The 19,060-nt window shown below is 42.6% G+C and overlaps 1 protein-coding gene across 3 annotated transcripts in view; it reads left to right on the plus strand.

Annotated features, from left to right (window-relative positions):
- LOC126179529 (inter-alpha-trypsin inhibitor heavy chain H4-like) overlaps positions 1 to 19,060 on the plus strand; it is a 231,645-nt gene that overhangs the window by 133,547 nt on the left and 79,038 nt on the right. Inside the window, exon 1 of one of the 3 annotated variants that reach the window (XM_049924616.1) lies at positions 10,369 to 10,449. The exons of the other annotated variants lie outside the window; for them this stretch is intronic. Coding sequence (XP_049780573.1) covers positions 10,369 to 10,449 — 81 coding nt within the window. Of the gene's footprint in view, positions 1 to 10,368; positions 10,450 to 19,060 lie in introns of those variants that run through there. 3 annotated transcript variants of the gene reach the window in all.

Here is a 19,060-nt window from a genome sequence, read left to right on the forward strand (position 1 = left end):
AGCTAATGCATCAGCATACTCCGAAAAGAACCTAATTGGTATACAATCTGGACCAGAAGACTTGCTTTTATTAACTGATTTAAGTTGCTTCACTACTCAGAGGATATGTACTTCTACGTGACTCATGTTGGCAGCTGTTCTCGATTAGAATTCTGGAATATTTACTTCGTCTTCTTTTGTATCTCCATCGCTATCGTGCAGAGAAGGCATTGATTGTTTCTTGCCGCTAACATACTTCACATACGACCAGAATCTCTTTGGATTTTCTGCCAGGTTTCGAGACAAAGTTTCGTTGTGGAAACTGTTATACGCATCTCGCATTGAAGTCCGCGCTAGATTTCGAGCTTCTGTAAAAGATCGCTAATCTTGGGTATTTTGCGTCTGTTTAGATTTGGCATGTTTGTTTCGCTGTTTCTGCAACAGTGTTCTAACCCGTTCTGTGTCCCAAGGAGGATCAGCTCCGTCGTTTGTTAATTTATTTGGTATAAATCTCTCAATTGCTGCTGATACTATTTCTTTGAATTTAAGCCACATCTGGTCTACACTTATTATATTAATTTGGAATGAGTGTAGATTGTCTCTCAAGAAGGCGTCAAGTGAATTTTTATCTGATTTTTTGAATAGGTATATTTTTCGCATATTTTTCGAGGATTTGGGGATTACAATATTCAGTGCTCTAAGCACTATGGGACTTAACATCTGAGGGCATCAGTCCCAGACTTAGAACTACTTAAACCTAACTAACGTAAGGACATCACACACATCCATGCCCGAGGCAGGAGTCGAACCTGCGACCACAGCAGCAGCGGGTTCCGGACTGGAGCGCATAGAACCGCTCGGCCACAGCGGCCGGCGAGTCGGTTTTCATGCTCGGTATTAGCTCAGGATTATTTGTTGCTAAGAGGTCAAGTGTGTTTTCACAACTGTTTACTATTCCCGTCGGCTCATGAACTAAATGCCCGAAATAATTTTCAGAGAATGCGTTTAGCATAATTTCGGATGATATTTTAAATTTACCTCCGGAATTAAACATGTATTTTCGCCAACATATCGAGGGTAAATTAAAGTCACCACCAACTATTATCGTATGAGTCGGGTACGTGTCTCAAATCAAACTTAGGTTTTCTTTGAACCTTTCAGCAATTGTATCATCTGAATTGGTAGGTCGGTAAAAGGATCCAATTATTATTTTATTCCGGCTGCCAACAATGACCTCTGCCCATACTCTAACTCACAGAAAGTATCTATTTCAATTTCGCGACAAGTTAAACTACTTCTGACAGCAACAAACACGCCACCGCCAACCGTGTTTAGCCCGTCTTTTCGGAACACCGTTAGGTTCTTCGCAAAACTTTCGGTTCAGCTTATGTCCGGCTTTAGCCAGCTTGCAGTGCAATGATTTGAGCATCAGTGCTTTCTATTAGCGCTTGGAACTCTGGTACTTTCCCAATACAGCTATGACAATTAACATCTTTTATACCAATGGTTCCTGTATCTACATTCTTCCTGTGTTAAGCCTGCACCCTTTGTGACTGAAGCCCTTTTTGTGTTTTCCCGAGACCCTCTAACCTAAGAAACCGCCCAGTCCACGTCACACAGCCCCTGCTACCCGCGTAGCCGCCTCCTGCGTATAGTGGACACCTGACCTATTCAGCAGAACTCGAAACCCATCCAGCCTTTGGCGCAAGTCGAGGAATCTGGAGCCTTCACGGTCGCAGAACCGCCTGAGCCTCTGATTCAGACCCTCCACTCGGCTCTGTACTAGAGGTCCGCAATCGGTCCTGTCGACTATGCTGCAAATGTTCCGCCCTGCATTCATCTTGCAATCAAGACTGGCAGCCTTTACCACTTCTGATAGCCGGTCGAAACCACAGAGAATCTCTTCTGATCCAAAAGTGACACATATCATTGGTACCGACGTGAGCAACCACCTGCAGTTGGCTGCACCCTGTGCTCTTCATGGCATCTGGGAGGACCCTTTCCACATCTGGAATGACTCCACCCGGTATGCACACGGAGTACACATTGGTTTTCTTACCCTTATTGTCAGCGAAGTCCCTAAGGGGCCCCATATCGCGCCTAACGTTGGAACTCCCAACTACCAATAATCCCACCCTCTGCGATTACCCGGATCTTGCAGGCTCAGCGGTTTCCTCTGAAACAGGACAGGCGACAGCATCTGGCTCAGCGGCAGTGTCAGCCACAGACAGCACCTGGAACTTGTTTGTCAGACAAACTGGGGAGGCCTTACGTGCGGCCGCCTGGGAAGTCTTTCGCCGCCTGGTTCGCCCCCGGGGCGACCTCCCACTCAACCACATGTGAGGGATCAGCCTCAGTGCGAGCAGTAACTGGGTTGGACACCGGTGAAGACCGATCGGAGAACTCTGACGTGCTGGACGTCCGTTGGCTCCCCACGGCCGGCCCACATCAGTGGTGCCCATCCACTGCAGTCTCAAGTTGTGTAACCGAAGCCATCACAGCCTGAAGCTGAGAGCAAGGTGTCACCAACTCAGCTCGCATCTTCATATAACATCCACAGTCTCTATTCATACTAAAGACCGTGGAAAACTAAACTATGCAGATAAATGGACTATCGGCACGTGCTGCGCAACTCTACTGTAAACCCTGACGAAAACGCACGAAATGTTTCTAGTAAGACGCAGATATTCAAAAACCTAACTACCGAAGCACTCAGGTAAAACTAAATAATTTGCCCCTGATTGGGAACTTGTAATAGGTCACAAAATCGGTTTACTTTCCGACGCAAACTAAAACACGACAACTGTGGCTATTAGATATTAAATTTACACGCAGAAACTCAAGAAACTGAACTATTAAAGCACACAGATGATACAATAAACTTCGCTCCTAGTTAGGAACTCGTAAATGTCACAAAATCGGTTACTTCCCTGTTGGTGCGTCTGTTTCGGTCGGCTAGTGCTGCCTGACTGTCTTTCTTAATATCTTGATGAGTTTCTCTCAAACACTCTCATGTAACCTTTTTGCACTAACTTTTAATTTCGTTTCGAAACAAGATATACTACTACCTTGCTACATCATTCTTAAGATCCTTATATTTTCTTTTACTCCCGTAAGCTCGCGTATTTCTTGCGTTTCAGCCGTGCTTCCGCTATACCTACCAAGATGTGTGCGGCCTTAATGATTTCTTTCTTTTTTTTTGTTGTACCTCACTCTCCTGCTACAAAACTACCGTAGATGTGTTTGCTTAGGCAGTTGGTCTTTGCCACCGAGAATTTTCTCTACGTCTCTTTCTGCCGTAAATGTTTAGAGTTTCGCTACATCGTATACTATTAATATCTTTTTAAATTTCATCGTGCTGCTCTTCATTACTAAGTAACGGTGTATGTTACGCCTAATGTGGGTATGCTTTGCAAAAAGTACCACCAGCTGGCAATTGATGTTTTTGCACTGCTGTGGCAAGCAGAAGACGGGAAGCTGGAGTAGCTTCCGTTTAAACGCTTATCCAATGACTTGCGAAGCTGATGAGTGCTTCATAGTTGCAAAATAACTCCACACAGACGCAACAACTGGAGAGGTCACAGAGAAATTCAAGGAAGAGTTGACTGATGTGCAGAAATAAGCGGCCTTGTGTCCGCGCCGTACCAACCCACAACCTGCGCCCGCAGCGCAGGGGCAACGCTAGCTCCACGCCCCACTCCAGCCTGCGGCAGGAAGATCCTGTTCCTGGGCGCCTTCAAGCAAATTGGCGCTGTTACTAGGGGGAAATCTCTTTCCTCCCAGTGACGTCAAAACGGTTTAATCGTGCACGTCATTTCCTGCGATTTCGATGTTATGAACAGTTGACGCAGACGTATGAGATGAGTGAACTTTTTACGGAGACATTCTATCCACTTTCTTGACACGGGTATTCAGTCACACATGTAGGATACGGTCATTAGTAAAACCTTGAAGAACTGACCAGAATTACATTTATATTTCTGTTAATTGTTTTTCACTACTAAAATTGGTAAAATGCAAAAGTATGAAACATTTATAACTTGAAATGACAGTAGTTACGAAGTATATGTTAAAATGACTCTGAGGTAATAGGAAGCATGCTGTCATGGGACTTCCTGAAATTAACAGATTTTATATCATTTACTTTTTCTTAAAAATGCACATTCGCAATCACAACTGCTTTGTTAGCGTTCGCGGAGTCGTAGCGCCTGGTATAGTATTTGACACTTAAGCAACCATGTGCAATAAGGATCGGAACAGTTTGCTTTAGCTCATATTGGTTTACTTACTACGAAAGATGAGAGTAGTTTGCCTTCGCTCATGACGGTTTATTTATATTGCTTTGGGCACTTGGAACTATAAGTTCAGCCTCTATTTACCTGTTCTCAGTTTTCATGCTGAAGACATGTAAAAGGAGTGTTCCTAAGCATAAACGAGAATGGAAATACATTTTATTGGAGCAGACGCTACGACCCCACAAACGATAATTGCTCAGTCAACGTTCGTGGGCTCGTAGCGTCTGCTCCGTTTACCGCCATCGTCTGCCATCATCGTGGTAGGTCTCAATATGGTCTAAATCAGACCGACACCAGTAACCTCTTAAAAAAAAGAAGATGAAGAAGTTTCTCCAAGAGAAGAGAAATGTTCTCAAAAATTACTATTTAATTTTTTAAATGACGTATATAAATGTTGTTGTTGTTGTGGTCTTCAGTCCTGAGACTGGTTTGATGCAGCTCTCCATGCTACTCTATCCTGTGCAAGCTTCTTCATCTCCCAGTACCTACTGCAACCTACATCCTTCTGAATCTGCTTAGTGTATTCATCTCTTGGTCTCCCCCTACGATTTTTACCCTCCACGCTGCCCTCCAATACTAAATTGGTGATCCCTTGATGCCTCAGAACATGTTCTACTAACCGATCCCTTCTTCTGGTCAAGTTGTGCCACAAACTTCTCTTCTCCCCAATCCTATTCAATACTGCCTCATTAGTTATGTGATCTACCCATCTAATCTTCAGCATTCTTCTGTAGCACCACATTTCGAAAGCTTCTATTCTCTTCTTGTCCAAACTATTTACCGTCCATGTTTCACTTCCATACATGGCTACACTCCATATAAATACTTTCAGAAATGACTTCCTGACACTTAAATCTATACTCGATGTTAACAAATTTCTCTTCTTCAGAAACGCTTTCCTTGCCATTGCCAGTCTACATTTTATATCCTCTCTACTTCGACCATCATCGGTTATTTTGCTCCCCAAATAGCAAAACTCCTTTACTACTTTAAGTGTCTCATTTCCTAATCTAATACCCTCAACATTACCCGACTTAATTCAACTACATTCCATTATCCTAGTTTTGCTTTTGTTGATGTTCATCTTAATATCCTCCCTTCAAGACACTATCCATTCCGTTCAACTGCTCTTCCAAGTCCTTTGCTGTCTCTGACAGAATTACAATGTCATCAGCGAACCTCAACGTTTTTATTTCTTCTCCATGGATTTTAATACTTCTCCGAATTTTTCTTTTGTTTCCTTTACTGCTTGCTCAATATACAGATTGAATAAAATCGGGGAGAGGCTACAACCCTGTCTTACTCCCTTCCCAACCACTGCTTCCCTTTCATGTCCTTCGACTCTTATAACTGCCATCTGGTTTCTGTACAAATTGTAAATAGCCTTTCGCTCCCTGTATTTTACCCCTGCCACCTTTAGAATTTGAAAGAGAGTATTCCAGTCAACATTGTCAAAAGCTTTCTTTAAGTCTACAAATGCTAGAAACGTAGGTTTGCCTTTCCTTACTCTTTCTTCTAAGATAAGTCGTAAGGTCAGTATTGCCTCACGTGTTCCAGTATTTTATATAAATGTAATAACATATAATTCTAACCTTATGCTATAAATTTAGCTTTAAATATGACTAAAGAGATAACGAAATTACGGTGAACCACAAAAGAATATTAATCTGGTTTATTGATTTCACAAAAAGTTATTAGACAAAATTATAAGCATTATTATTATGGCTTGACAGAATTAACCACGAACTGCACCGTGTGGTTCGAGGCGGCAACGGAATTTAGTTATAGTCTTAAACTGGAACAATAAATGGAGAAACAAAAGATGAATAGTCAGTGCATAAATAGAACAATGGTTTCACCCAAATGCTTGAGTGATTTTAGCTCGCTAATGACGTTCATATTTCAAGATTCTTATGTATGAGGTATCCCCTCATGAATTTGCTGCGATATAATATTATTCAACTATCGCTTATGATTAAGAGCCCTCCTTTTACATGCCTTCAGTATACAAACTAAGAACAAGTAACCTAGGCTGAACTAATAGTTCCAACATCCCAAAGCATCCCAAAGCAATATAAATAAACCGTCATGAGATAAGGCAAACTATTCTCATCCTTAGTGCACGTGATTGCTTCAATGTCAAACATTGTACCAGTTAAAAGTACTATTTCTTTATTTAACAGAGAGCTAGCAGTGGTTTTTAGTTTATTTATTTATTTTTCAAATGATGCTGCCGTCATTTGACTGTAATAATTTTTATTTTTTGTCATATGATACATATTTCAGCGTGGACCATTTTAAAGTACAAAAACTTGTTTACATAGACTTCAAATTTGCCTAAGGCCAAAGTCTGGATGGTATAACAATAAAATAAAAATTATTATAGTGATATGGCGGTATCATCATTCAAACAATTTACGATGACTGTGGCTCCAGCCAAAATAAACGTTATCAGTTGGGAGTTCGTTTTATCATAAAGGAGGGAAATGAAATCAGGAAGGCCAGCCAGAGAAAAAGCTGTGAAATGCAACGTATAGTTTTTGTTGCATTGGAGAATTCAGTCTATTATGGCGTCACGAAAGATGTAGTGCATGAGCAGACTAAAAGAGAGAACCTCCCATTCTCATGTTTAAAAATTTATTCCAACATGTCCATAAAATGTGTCAGTGAAATCGTGAACAACTCATGGCTAGCAGGAATATTAATTTTAAAGCTCAGTTCTTCATTGTTAATCTGTATTAGACAGTGCTGTTTGATAATAAACAACCACCTGGAAGGATTTACGGAACAGCAGACACGTCAAAATTTAAGGATTTCTGTTTACTAAATTCAATAAGCAGCAAATAAAAATTATTTTTGTAGGGGACACAAAAAGATCGTACAATTGAAAAGATTGTATGCAGAGCAGTGTCTGAAGAAGAAAAAAGAAACTGGAAAAAGCTGCATTTAATAAATTATTTAAAACATATCCTAATATTAACGGAGCCTCGAGAATCGAACCCTATATCAACTACTGACGCTGATAGAGCCCACTGACTTGTTAAACAGTCATTCGCAGTTACACAATGTTGTCTGCCACATTGTTATAAAATGTCTTCAATCAGTGATAATAATCCGGTACTGCTAGACAACAAAGTGCAACAGAGCATAAAATGTAGTTCAAAAGAACAGCATACTTGGAAAAAAGGAAAACTTATTCCCTTGTTACCGCTACGGTGAGAAAGAATATGCAGAAGCTGGCTGTACACAGTGTGTGTGTGTGTGTGTGTGTGTGTTTGTGTGTGAAAGGGTGGGTGAGTGAGTGTAGAGTTTGCGAGGTGCCGGGGCTAGCAGTGTATTTAGCACTGAATTCTTCTCGAATCTTCACATGGAAATGATGTTCTAAGCCCCCCCCCCCTTTTCTAACTCCGACTTTTGCTGTTGCACATGGATTAAGAAGAAACACGAACAGACTGTAATAGACCCTGCGAGTGGAGTAGAAAAGCGTTTGGCACCTGCAATAATTTAATTGGATAGAAATTAATTAGATAAAGGAAAGCTTCATTAACATAGTGAGAAATGAAAAAATTGCTCTACCGATTGACAGAATCAAAGTTCTGTCCAAAATAACAATTTGATGTATTATGACTAAACTCAAAATAATAAACAAAACACATGAAACATTTACAATACATCAAATTGGATACTCAAATAAATGCTGTGAAGATGAAGTTGTCCATAAACTAGATGTGACATTTATGACCAAGTGCTATGTGGAACCAGTTCCTTGCAACTCAAATCTTGAGAGAAACACCCAGCCAACCCAACATTAATTGCTGCTACAGTAGTGATAACTCAGACAATGAACACCCAAGACAGATTAAAGTTAGAAAAGGCGAACAGGCGCGCTCTGCTGAGCTCTGATTATCACCTAGCAAAATTCCCTGATTTGCCGGTGCTGCGGACGTACATTACCAAGCTGTCTTCTTAACTGCAAGTACACCATCTGACATACCGGAGGCGATGGCTGGTTGCTTCGACGTCCCGTCGTGGTGATGATAATGTCGTGAGTATAGCCCGAAACAAATTCTCCTGGTCTGGTTGTTCCAGACTAAAGACGTCCTAGCAACACAAATGCGCCTCTGAGGGAGACGAAGAAGGCTCACGACACAATCACTGACGGTACAGTGAGTGATTTTAACGAGAGAAGTCACACAGTAACTCCGGTACAGTCAACTTTAGCCAAAACTGCTCAAGACGGACAACATAGGCCGCTTGTACGCAGAACGCTCAATTGCCAACTGTACTCGGAAAGTTATGTTGAAGTCGAAACTTCAGCAACTTCATCAAACAGTTACAATTAAATGAAAGTATATTAGACAGCCAACGGAAGGCAGGGTGTCCAGAGCAGCGAGAGCTCAGTCTTGTAACCTACTCCGACCGAAAGCTGAGAGCCGACTCTCTCAAGAGCACAGAACATTCCCGCCCCCACGACAGTGGTCGTGGTTAAACGTTCCAATCAGCAACTCGAAAACTGGCGGAAAATTCCCCTCTATTGCCGACGCAGTACTATTCCACCAATGGAGATACTTGGCGCCAATTTCTGCGCCGATTTTGCTACGTCACGGAGCAAGCCAATCACAGTTATGATTTTGCAGAAAACGCAGGAATTTGCCCGCCAAGACTGCCTGGGAACACAAGTCATTCCCATGCCTCGCTGGTAGCCCACCAGAAAGTGTTTTCACTAAGTTTCTGCGAAGTAATGGAATCTGTAGCCCAGCCGCTCCGTCAGGCCCCTGTGGGCGTGTCGCAGCGGCTCTTATGATAATGTCGGCGTCTGGAAAGCATCCACTCGACTCCCTCACACCCGTCGGCTTAACCCTTTCAAGATCAGCAGAACCCGCCTGTCACCAGAGCACCTGGGTGACGAGAGATGCTGCGTAGGAAGTCCGCATGTGAAGGAATAACGACTTTTCACCACAGGCAATTAGAGAGGAAAATCGAATTACTCAGAGTAAGATAGAAATATGAGAGGGGGTTCATGCCACCTCTCAAGTTAACTGTCGTGAGCGCCTCTGTACCGAGTTATGTTGATACTGAAAGACTTGTACGCACACAGCAATCTGATGAAGTCAGGCTGATATGTATGTGTGATATAAGTGCAGTTATTTGCAAAAATCAGACAGTTGCAAATGTATATGTAGTTTTTTCATACGTATGCATGCTTTTACATATAATTGTTCATGCAGTGTGTACTGCTTGTCCACGATAAGTTGGGGATTCACGCGGTGGCTCTTGCAGGCAGTGGGGGGCGTGGCTTTCTCCACATTAGGATTGTTGAAATGAGAGGATCAATGAGATAAAGGTACCACAGAATATGTGCCACAGTTTTCGCAACACTGTCTGTGTATTGTCCCTATACGAAAGGAGACATGACACAGGCGGAAACATTGGCAGTGCTCTGTACAAATGAATGTCTTTACAACTAATGCCGATTTTCTGCACTACTGGGAGCATCAGTAAACTGGTCGCCTTACCGAGGCCAAACTGTACCAGTCAGTTTAATTATCTGCAGCAAGACGAGTCACATACTATTGTTCAAAGCTATCCTACGATAATTATAATAATATTTATCTACTTTGTGCGAACGATGGTCGTTTCCGGCGCTTGCTGTTATGTCGTCTCATTTCTTATCGAACGTGTCAATTTGAACTTATAAGGGTCATACTTGAAATGTGAATGTGGTCTAAATCAGACCTTTTAATGTGAAAGGATTGTATGTTTTAATCTTCTTCTTAGCTCAATGTAGAGCTCTTTTGAATACTTTTTTTCTAGCAGTTGGCACATTAACGTTTCGTCTTCTCTGAGAACTGTAATATTCAATGCATCTTCCAGTACAGAAAAACAAGTTGCTGAAAAGCGACATTTCGCGAGGGGATCGAACGAAGTGTATATAACGTGCGCCCATTGAGCATGGCAGAAGCTGCAACAGCGGTCAGGTGTTTCCAGGAATCGGCGTCTGGAGACGTCACGTTCTACGAAATTCATATGCAGTCGGCCGCTGCTGCCGGTTTATATGGAGGCGGCGGCGCGTCCCCGGCCAGCCGCAGACAGCATGCGCACCTGGGAGGCAGCTGTTACCGCGGCGCTCGTGGCGGTGTTCGCGCCGGCCTTGGCCGCCGCAGAAGACGCGCCGGTGAGTGACCGACTCATTCTTCATTCACGTGGGGAAGGTATTCTCAAGGAGCTTCTCAGCGCGCCCTGACACAAAGCCCTTGCACTTTCGAAACGTAAACGAGATGAATTTCAGAATCTCTCGGTACAAGATCTCTTGCTTCTCCTTAGGAGTGTGCGAAGTATCTGAGTCACGTGGATATGCTGTGCTTTCGCGAAATCTTTTGTAAAGAAAGCAAAAGAAAGGGTCTCGTGGTATTGCTGGCTGCGTGACTCCGAAAGCTAGGTTCAGTCGCCCAATCAGAAAGGATTATCTTCTTCCGTGTGCATTAGGTGCGGCGTTGACAGAAGGGAGACAGTGGAACCTGGTGTGGGCAGCCAGCATACTACACTAGAGTAGCATTAACTGGCCCACCGAGCTTAACGTCCTGATCCGGCGAGAACATCACCGTCACGAGTGTCACATGCCGTCTCACCATGAGACTCTGCGGACAAGTTTTGAATTTAATCCACGGCGTTGGCGCAATATCCGGCGATGAGAAATGTTCACCAAACGGTCTACCCTCGTTGCCCTTCAAAAACTGGTCGTGAAATTTCCTTCTACCAACGAGAATCGCACGAAATACAACCGAGTCGTGCGCCACCGCACACGCAAACGTTAATGATCTTGACTAAGTAGACGAAACTGACAGATTGAAACATGTTGTCGAATTATAATTCTCAGTTATTGATCGTTCTAGTTTTCTTTAACGTAAGTGTCTACCAACCTAAGCAGCTTGATAAAGTAATTTAACTCTCTCGCATTACATTCATTACATATTCATAAATGATTATTTCTGTTGTTACTTATTGTTACTCTGGACAATACAAAGGATAAAGGGTCTTTCAAATCACAACCCAAAGGCGAGGTGGTTTTCAAAATAACAGCCACCAGTTTATGAGCCACCGATACATTTCCTTACACTGATACAATAATAACGCACTAGACCGATTGCCGGGAGTACGACAGTTCATATCCCCATGCGGCCATCTCTGTTGTTCAAAAATCCGAGTTTGCTCTCCATCTCAATTGACCTTATCGTCGTTGGGACTTTGAATCCTTATCTTTATTTCTTCCTTCTTTTGCTCTTCCAACACCGCGCACTTCAGAGTCCGCTAGAGTGACAAGAAGGTGCCATGCTACTCAACGTTTAGATCAGTATTGTAGCGCCATATGATCACTCTGCTTGAGATTTTGAGGTGAGATGAAGAAATAATTTCATGCAAATGACGCAATCTGACGACGAGAAACTTTACGCTACCCTTGTCGCTCTCCCTGCTGACCAAATACCAAATTCTAGTGATGCAAATTTCTTCGGCCAGCAAGGTCCTAACTGGCTACCTTAAAGTCCAGTGTCACCATACTAGCGGCCGTCACTGAGTTCGCGGATATACTTAAACCTGTGCCACAAGAGTTCAGTACATTGGTACTTGATTTTTGACAACCGAAAACACTGAGAGATAAGTTTATTATTTCATTTACTTATTTTTCATAAAGTTCCGTGGCACCATGTGAGCCACAGCTACTTGGTCATGGAACTGATCGCTACAATGAAGACAAAGAATTAAACATTTAATAAAAGACAAAAAGGCAGTTCAGGAATAAATAACACACTATAAAGAAAAGTAATCAACTACAGCGAGGAACTCCTGTACAGAATACGTGTGTGCCGAAAGAAAACCTTTCAACTTCCATCTGAATGCTTGGGGTTTATTACTTAACGTTTTCAGTTCTGAATAGTACATACTTTTCTGTAGAGTACATAAGGAATAGCTACGCAAGGATATAGTGTTTTTACGTCTACTGCTCATGTTGCAGTTCCTTTTCAAAGAATCACTACTGTCAACAGCGTATCTCATGAAGGATATGCGCACGGGACAGCACTGTTACAGTTCCCTAACGTCTGAACAGCCGCCCACCCGCAGTCCGCGACCTGACGCCGCAGGTATGTGTGACCGCCCTTTTTCTGCGCTTGGTGAGTGCACGGAGTTGACCCACAATGTATCACCGTGCTAAGAAGTAAAGCGAAAGTGAACAAAGTAGAGAAGCCTTGGTGTTCCAGTATCAGAGACAGTGGAGGTCACTTTATAGTGGAGGTAGCAACATTTAGTTACTGGACAAGATCTTGAATGCAATACTTCCAAGAAAGTCTTACACCTACCCTTAATCCTAAGAATTTAAAATGGACGACTTTGCTGTTTGATCACTTTACAAGAGTTTCGTTACGAAAACTCTATGCATTATGCTTTGTTAAGTTAAGCGTTAATCTATTCTCTGAATGTCATATCCTGTTGTTAATTACTACCCCGTTAGCTATATTATTTATATTACATTCCACATATTTTACAATAATACTTGCATCATCTACAAAGAAAATAATTCTGTCTTTTTTGCGTTTAGTGGGAGATGATGGATATACAACAAGAAAAGCAATGAACACAGAACAGAACTTGTAGCACCCCCTCTCAACCCGTCTCCACCCGTGATTCAAACATCTTCCCTCTTTCTGGCACTCGTGAACAACATCCTGCTTCCTACTTTCCAGATATCAAGTAAACCACCGATGAGATTTTCCCCTAATCCTGTACTGTTACAACTTGTGTAAATCTGTTGTGCTGTTCACACAATCAAATGATTTTTGTGACATCGAAGGAACACCTGCTGTCCTCAACCTGTCGCCTAACCCTGTTAGTGCCTCACGCACAAGAGTAAATACCGGCAGTATTTCCTGTGGATACTTCCTTCCTAAACCCAAATTGACACTATGATAGAAATTGTGTGTAATATATAGCAATACCCTCATAGGGACCGAGCAAGGTGGCGCAATGGATAGCACACTGGATTCGCATTCGGGAGGACGACGGTCAATCCCGCGTCCGGCCATCCTGATTTAGGATTTCCGCGATTTCCCTAAATCGCTTCAGGCAAATGCCGGGATGGTTCCTTTGGCAGGGCACGGCCAACATCCTTCCCCATCCTTTCCTAATCCGATGAGATCGATGACCTCGCTGTTTGGTCTCTTCCGCCAAATCAACCCCCAAAACTCATAGACACTGATTTCCCAAAAGGTTTTAAACCACTGGTAGCATAGAATAGCATAGAAATTGGACAGCAGTTGTCTACATTATCTGTTTCATACTTTTTGTAAAGTGTTTTCACCGGCGACTGTATCAAACCTTCAGGAAACTGACCACACCTGAAAGATCCATTGCACCGGCAACTTAGTACAAAACCAATATATGGTGCACAGATCTTCTCAGCCCTATTTGAAATTTCATCACACCCTTTGGCAAATTTACTCTTTAATGGTGGAACAACTGAATCAGTTTCGTCTTTGCTTGCTTCGTGTAACTACAGGTGGTATATTTGTCTCACAGCAATAGCTTTCAAGAATTCTACATACTTACCTGTGCCGATAAAATTTTGTTTTAACTTGCCGACTGTTCATAAGAAGTGATAATTAAATATTTTGCACAACTCTGGTTGGTCACGAACAATTTCATTCTAACTCAAAATAGGTGTATTATGTCGATCACCACTATTCTTCCCTGATACCTCTTTCTCGATTGACCATATAGTTTTACTTCCGTTGAGAGTGATTTCTGTTCTCTTGGCGTAATACATGGTGTTAGCCTGCCTTATACTATTCCCCATCACTTTGCAGTTTTCTCTATAACAGAGTTTTATTATTGGTCTCTGACAGTCCTTTACATTATGATACTGCTCCTTTTCCTCTTATCAGTCAGTTATTAATTGTACACACACTATGTGATCAAAAGTATACGGACACCCCCAAAAACACACGTTTTTCATATTAGGTGTATTGTGCTGCCACCTACTGCCAGGTACTCCATATCAGCAACGTCATTAGACATGGTGAGAGAGCAGAATGGAACGCTCCGCGGAATTCACGGACTTCAAACATGGTCAGGTGATTGGCTGTCACTTGTGTCATACGTCAATACGCGAGATTTCCACACTCCTAAACATCCCTCGGATCAAAATGGCTCTGAGCACTATGGGACTTAACATCTATGGTCATCAGTCCCCTAGAACTTAGAACTACTTAAACCTAACTAACCTAAGGACATCACACAACACCCAGTCATCCCGAAAACATCCCTCGGTCCACTGTTTCCGTTGTGATAGTGAAGTGGAAACGTGAAGGGGCACTTACCGACAAAAGCGTACAGGACGACCTAGTCTATTCACTCACAGAGACCGCCGACAGTTGAAGAGGGTCGTAATGTGTAACTCGCAGACATCTATCCAGACCATCACACAGGAATCCCAAACTGCACCTGGATCTACTGCAAGTGCTATGACTGTTAGGCAGGAGGTGAGAAAACTTGGATTTCATGGTCGAGCGGCTGCTCATAATCCACACATCACGACGGTAAATGCCAAACGATGCCTCGCTTGGTGTAAAGAGCGAAACCATTGGAAGACTGAACAGTGGAAAAACGTTGTGTGGAGTGACGAATCATGGTACACAATGCGGCGATCCGATGGCAGGGTGTGGGTAATGCGAATGCCCGGTGAACGTCATCTACCAGCGTGTGTAGCGCCAACAGTAAAATTCGGAGGCGGTGGTGTTATGGTGTTGTCCTGTTTTTCATGTAAGGGGCTTGCATCCCTTGTTGTTTTGAGTTCAACTATCACAGCACAGGCCTACACAGATGCTTTAAGCACCTTCTTGCTTCCCTCACTATTGGGGGATGGCGATTGCATCTTTCAACATGATCTAGCACGTGTTCATAATGCACCGCCTTGTGACGGAGTTGTTACACTACAATAACATCCCTTTAATGGACTGGCCTGCACAGAGTCCTGACCTGAATTCTATAGAACACCTTTGGGATGTTTTCGAATATCGACTTCGTGCCAGGCCTCACCGAACGACGTCTATACCTCTCCTCAGTGCAGCACTACGTGAAGAATGGGTTGCCATTCCCCAAGAAAGCTTCCGGCACGTGATTTACTGTATGCCTGCGAGAGTGGAAGCTGTCATGAAAGCTAAGAGTGGGTCAACACCATAGTGAATTCCAGCATTATTAATGGAGGGTACCACGAACTTTTAAGTCACTTTTAGCCAGGTTTCCGAATACTTTGATCACAAAGTGTATATACCTGCACTTTCGTAATGGGAAAGAGGTACTGTAGAAAGTTATTAAAGATTTGGAGAAATGTAATTACTATACTTTTCATTGAAGTCGTATACATTATAGACTTCTTTGCACGCTAGCTCTTGGATATCGGTTTTAAACGTATGCATTGCAAGTGGAATCATATCTCTAAATATTTCTTTGCTACTTTGGAATATGACTTTGCTTCGATTCTTTTCTGAATTACAATCTGTGCCTCACGGTCTGATATTCAGTTACTAACTTTCCTCACACTATGCTCATTAAGTAGAGAGGAAACTACGAATATATTGTCTATGACCATGTTGATGTTTTCCTTAACCCATTTGGAAAGTATACTGTCTGTAACAGGTTGTCAGATTCACGTAAATCGATTTACATTCTTGCTTTTGAAAATCAGTCAGAAAGTTTATATTAAAATCGCCATACAAAATCTAGTCTTTCTTCAGAGCCGAGCCTAGGACATCGTCAAGTCTGGAAAGGAAAACTCTGTAGTCTAAACTGGGGGGAACCGCAGAGGCCTGTAACGACCAGTTTTCCAATGGATATTCAAACTCTCCTTCGAAATCTTCCAATATTTGGTCTTTATAGACTTTTGATACATCATTTACCTTGAATATGACTTTAAATCAGGCATAAATGACCACAGTTCTCCTCTGCAAAGAACTCCGTGCATATAAATCAGTAAGATGTACCCCTCTAATGTAAACGCTAATATTTCTTCCCTAGTAAATGACTGAGATACAAACAGTGTCAGTATCAAGGCCTACTGGCAGTTCGTCTTCTTTGCCTTTAATTTTCGTAATATTTTAGTGAAATAAACTCACTGCACCTTATGATCTGTTTTCCCATTTATTCAACTATTTCCAGCATCAATGATCCTTAGTCACATAGAAAAAACTACTACATTACTCCATCCTAGGAAGGATCTAGTCCTTCTTCAAGCTGTCGCCGGCATTTCACCTCGAATGAGCGCATGCCCAACTAGTGTACAGTCGCTTATAAGATTCGCTAACCATCTCTTCACAATACTTTGTAGGTGTACGCTGTGTGTCGTAACGCCGGACTTACGGATTCAGCTTGCACCAGCGCAATGTGTGTCGTATGAGCAGTGATAATCGCCTTCTAGAGCCCCATATTAATTCACCTCACAGCAATAATGTTGCTTACTACATAAGCCCCTGTGACGAGATTAAGCACTAGAGACAGTTGGGCAATGCATGGATCTCTTTCAAACACTGGTTCTGTATGGTCGTAAGATCGGACCGTACATAGCATACTTTCATACCCAGCAGCTAAACTTCCTGCGGAAATCTTCAGCAAGTTATGCGAATTTAACTAAGGGCAAGTTATCATAAAAGAAAATACCAATGAAACAGTAAAAAGCGATATATTCTCCTGAATAACTAATGCAGCCAACACCGAAACGTTTATACTGCGATAAACTTGCGACTCTTACATCAGTTAAAGCGTACGTCGTTTGATACTTTAATTCAATACAATTCTAATGTTAAAACTATATTTTTCTCGAAAATAACTGGGAACAACTTAAAGGTGAATCCGAGGTCATTTATGCATTGCTTAAGTGTCAATACGGTTGAGGCTGCACTATTCTGGCACTCTCAGCCATCATGAAAAGAATGTCTCCACGTTATTTCTGTAAAAAGTGTCATCGTTAATACACACATCAACAAAAGTTTTTCATCACCTCGGTTCCGAGAGTTCCGGAGCCTGTAAAAACAATTGGAACAGAGATCAACATAAACATCATTTCCGCCCTTCTTATTGCTCATGAAAACCACACATTGCATGTTGTACCACCATACAGCGAGACCTTCAGAGGTGGTGATCCAGACTGCTATACACACCAGTACCCCTAATATCCAGTAGCATGTCCTCTTGCATTGATGGATGCCTGTATTCGTCGTGCCATACTATCCACAACTTCATCACTGAACTGTTGGTCCTGATTGACCCCCTCCTCAACGGCGATTCGGCGTAGATCCATCAGAGTGGTTGATGGGTTACGTCGTCCATAAACAGCCCTTTTCAACCTAACCCAGGTATGTTCGATAGGGCTCATGTCTGGAGAACTTGCTGGCCACTCTAGTCGAGCGTTGTCGATCCTGAAGGAAGTCATTCACAAGATGTGCAGAATGCGGGTGTGAATTGTCGTCCATGAAGACGAATGCCTCGTCAATACGCTGCCGATATGGTTGCACTATCGGTCGTAGGATGGCATTCACGTATCGTACAGTTGAAAAGATAGACCTCGCCATGGACGTCGAGAGTGAAGTTGCGCATCATGTAGTCTATTGCGTACAGTTTGAGTCATCACACGACGTCCTATGGCTGCACGAAAAGTTTTATTCAACATGGTGCCGTTGCTGTCAGGGTTCCTCCGAGCCCTAATCCACAGGTAGCGGTCGTCCACTGCAATAGTAGGCCTTGGGCAGGTATCAGATGTGAGGCTCCATTCGTTCTTTGATTGCCTCAGCAGTATAAACTTGACACCACTGATAGTCTAGCTTTAGGCAACACAGTCACGTACATTAAATTCTGGAGTACAATATAGGTGGACTTTCTGAGTCAAGATGATAATGAGGGCGAGGACGGGAAACGTTAGCTGTTAGGTAGCTGAACCAACCAGCTGTGTCCACCAGTTTCGGATTACTTTGCCGGTACCTACGCTATGTCACATTAAATTTCGTTTCATATGTAAAACATAATTCAATAGATACATTAACAACTGACAGTCAAAACGAAAATTTAAATAATGTAGTACGACACTCTCACTTCAAAGAAGTATACCTGGGCGACCGACGATACATCTGCCACATTCCTTAAGCAAACAGGAAAAAGAACTGTCATCGACTCATGTAAATTTAGGGAGGCGCAAGACTATGAAAAAGAGTTAAAAACGGACTCGTTGAAAATTGTAGCTACTTGGTGTATAAACCCCTTGGACTGGTGTATGTTCCAGGCCTTTGATGCTTTGGAGAAATGTACATCTACATCTACATCGACATACATACTCCGCAATCCACCATACAGTGCGTGGCGGAGGGTACCTCGTACCACAACTAGCACCTTCTCTCCCTGTTCCACTCCCAAACAGAACAAGGGAAAAATGGTTACGAAAGTTAAAAAGTCCGTCAAGAAGGCTAGGAGAGTATTCTTACTAGAAAGAGCAGATAAGCAGTTGTTAGCATCCCACTTAGTAAATGAATCGACTTCATTTACTTCCGGTACGATGGACATGGAAGAATTATGGGCAAATTTTAAACACATTGTAAATCACGCATTGGAAAATTATATGCCGAAAAAGTGGGTTGCGGACGGAAAAGGCCCACCGTGGTTTAACAGCGCAATTCGGAGAATGCTCAGGAAGCAAAGGCAGTTGCACTCGCGGTACATGAAAGATCGGGAGAATGAGGACAGGCAAAAGT

This window comes from Schistocerca cancellata, chromosome 1, assembly GCF_023864275.1.
Source record: "Schistocerca cancellata isolate TAMUIC-IGC-003103 chromosome 1, iqSchCanc2.1, whole genome shotgun sequence".
Classification (NCBI taxonomy): domain Eukaryota; kingdom Metazoa; phylum Arthropoda; class Insecta; order Orthoptera; family Acrididae; genus Schistocerca; species Schistocerca cancellata.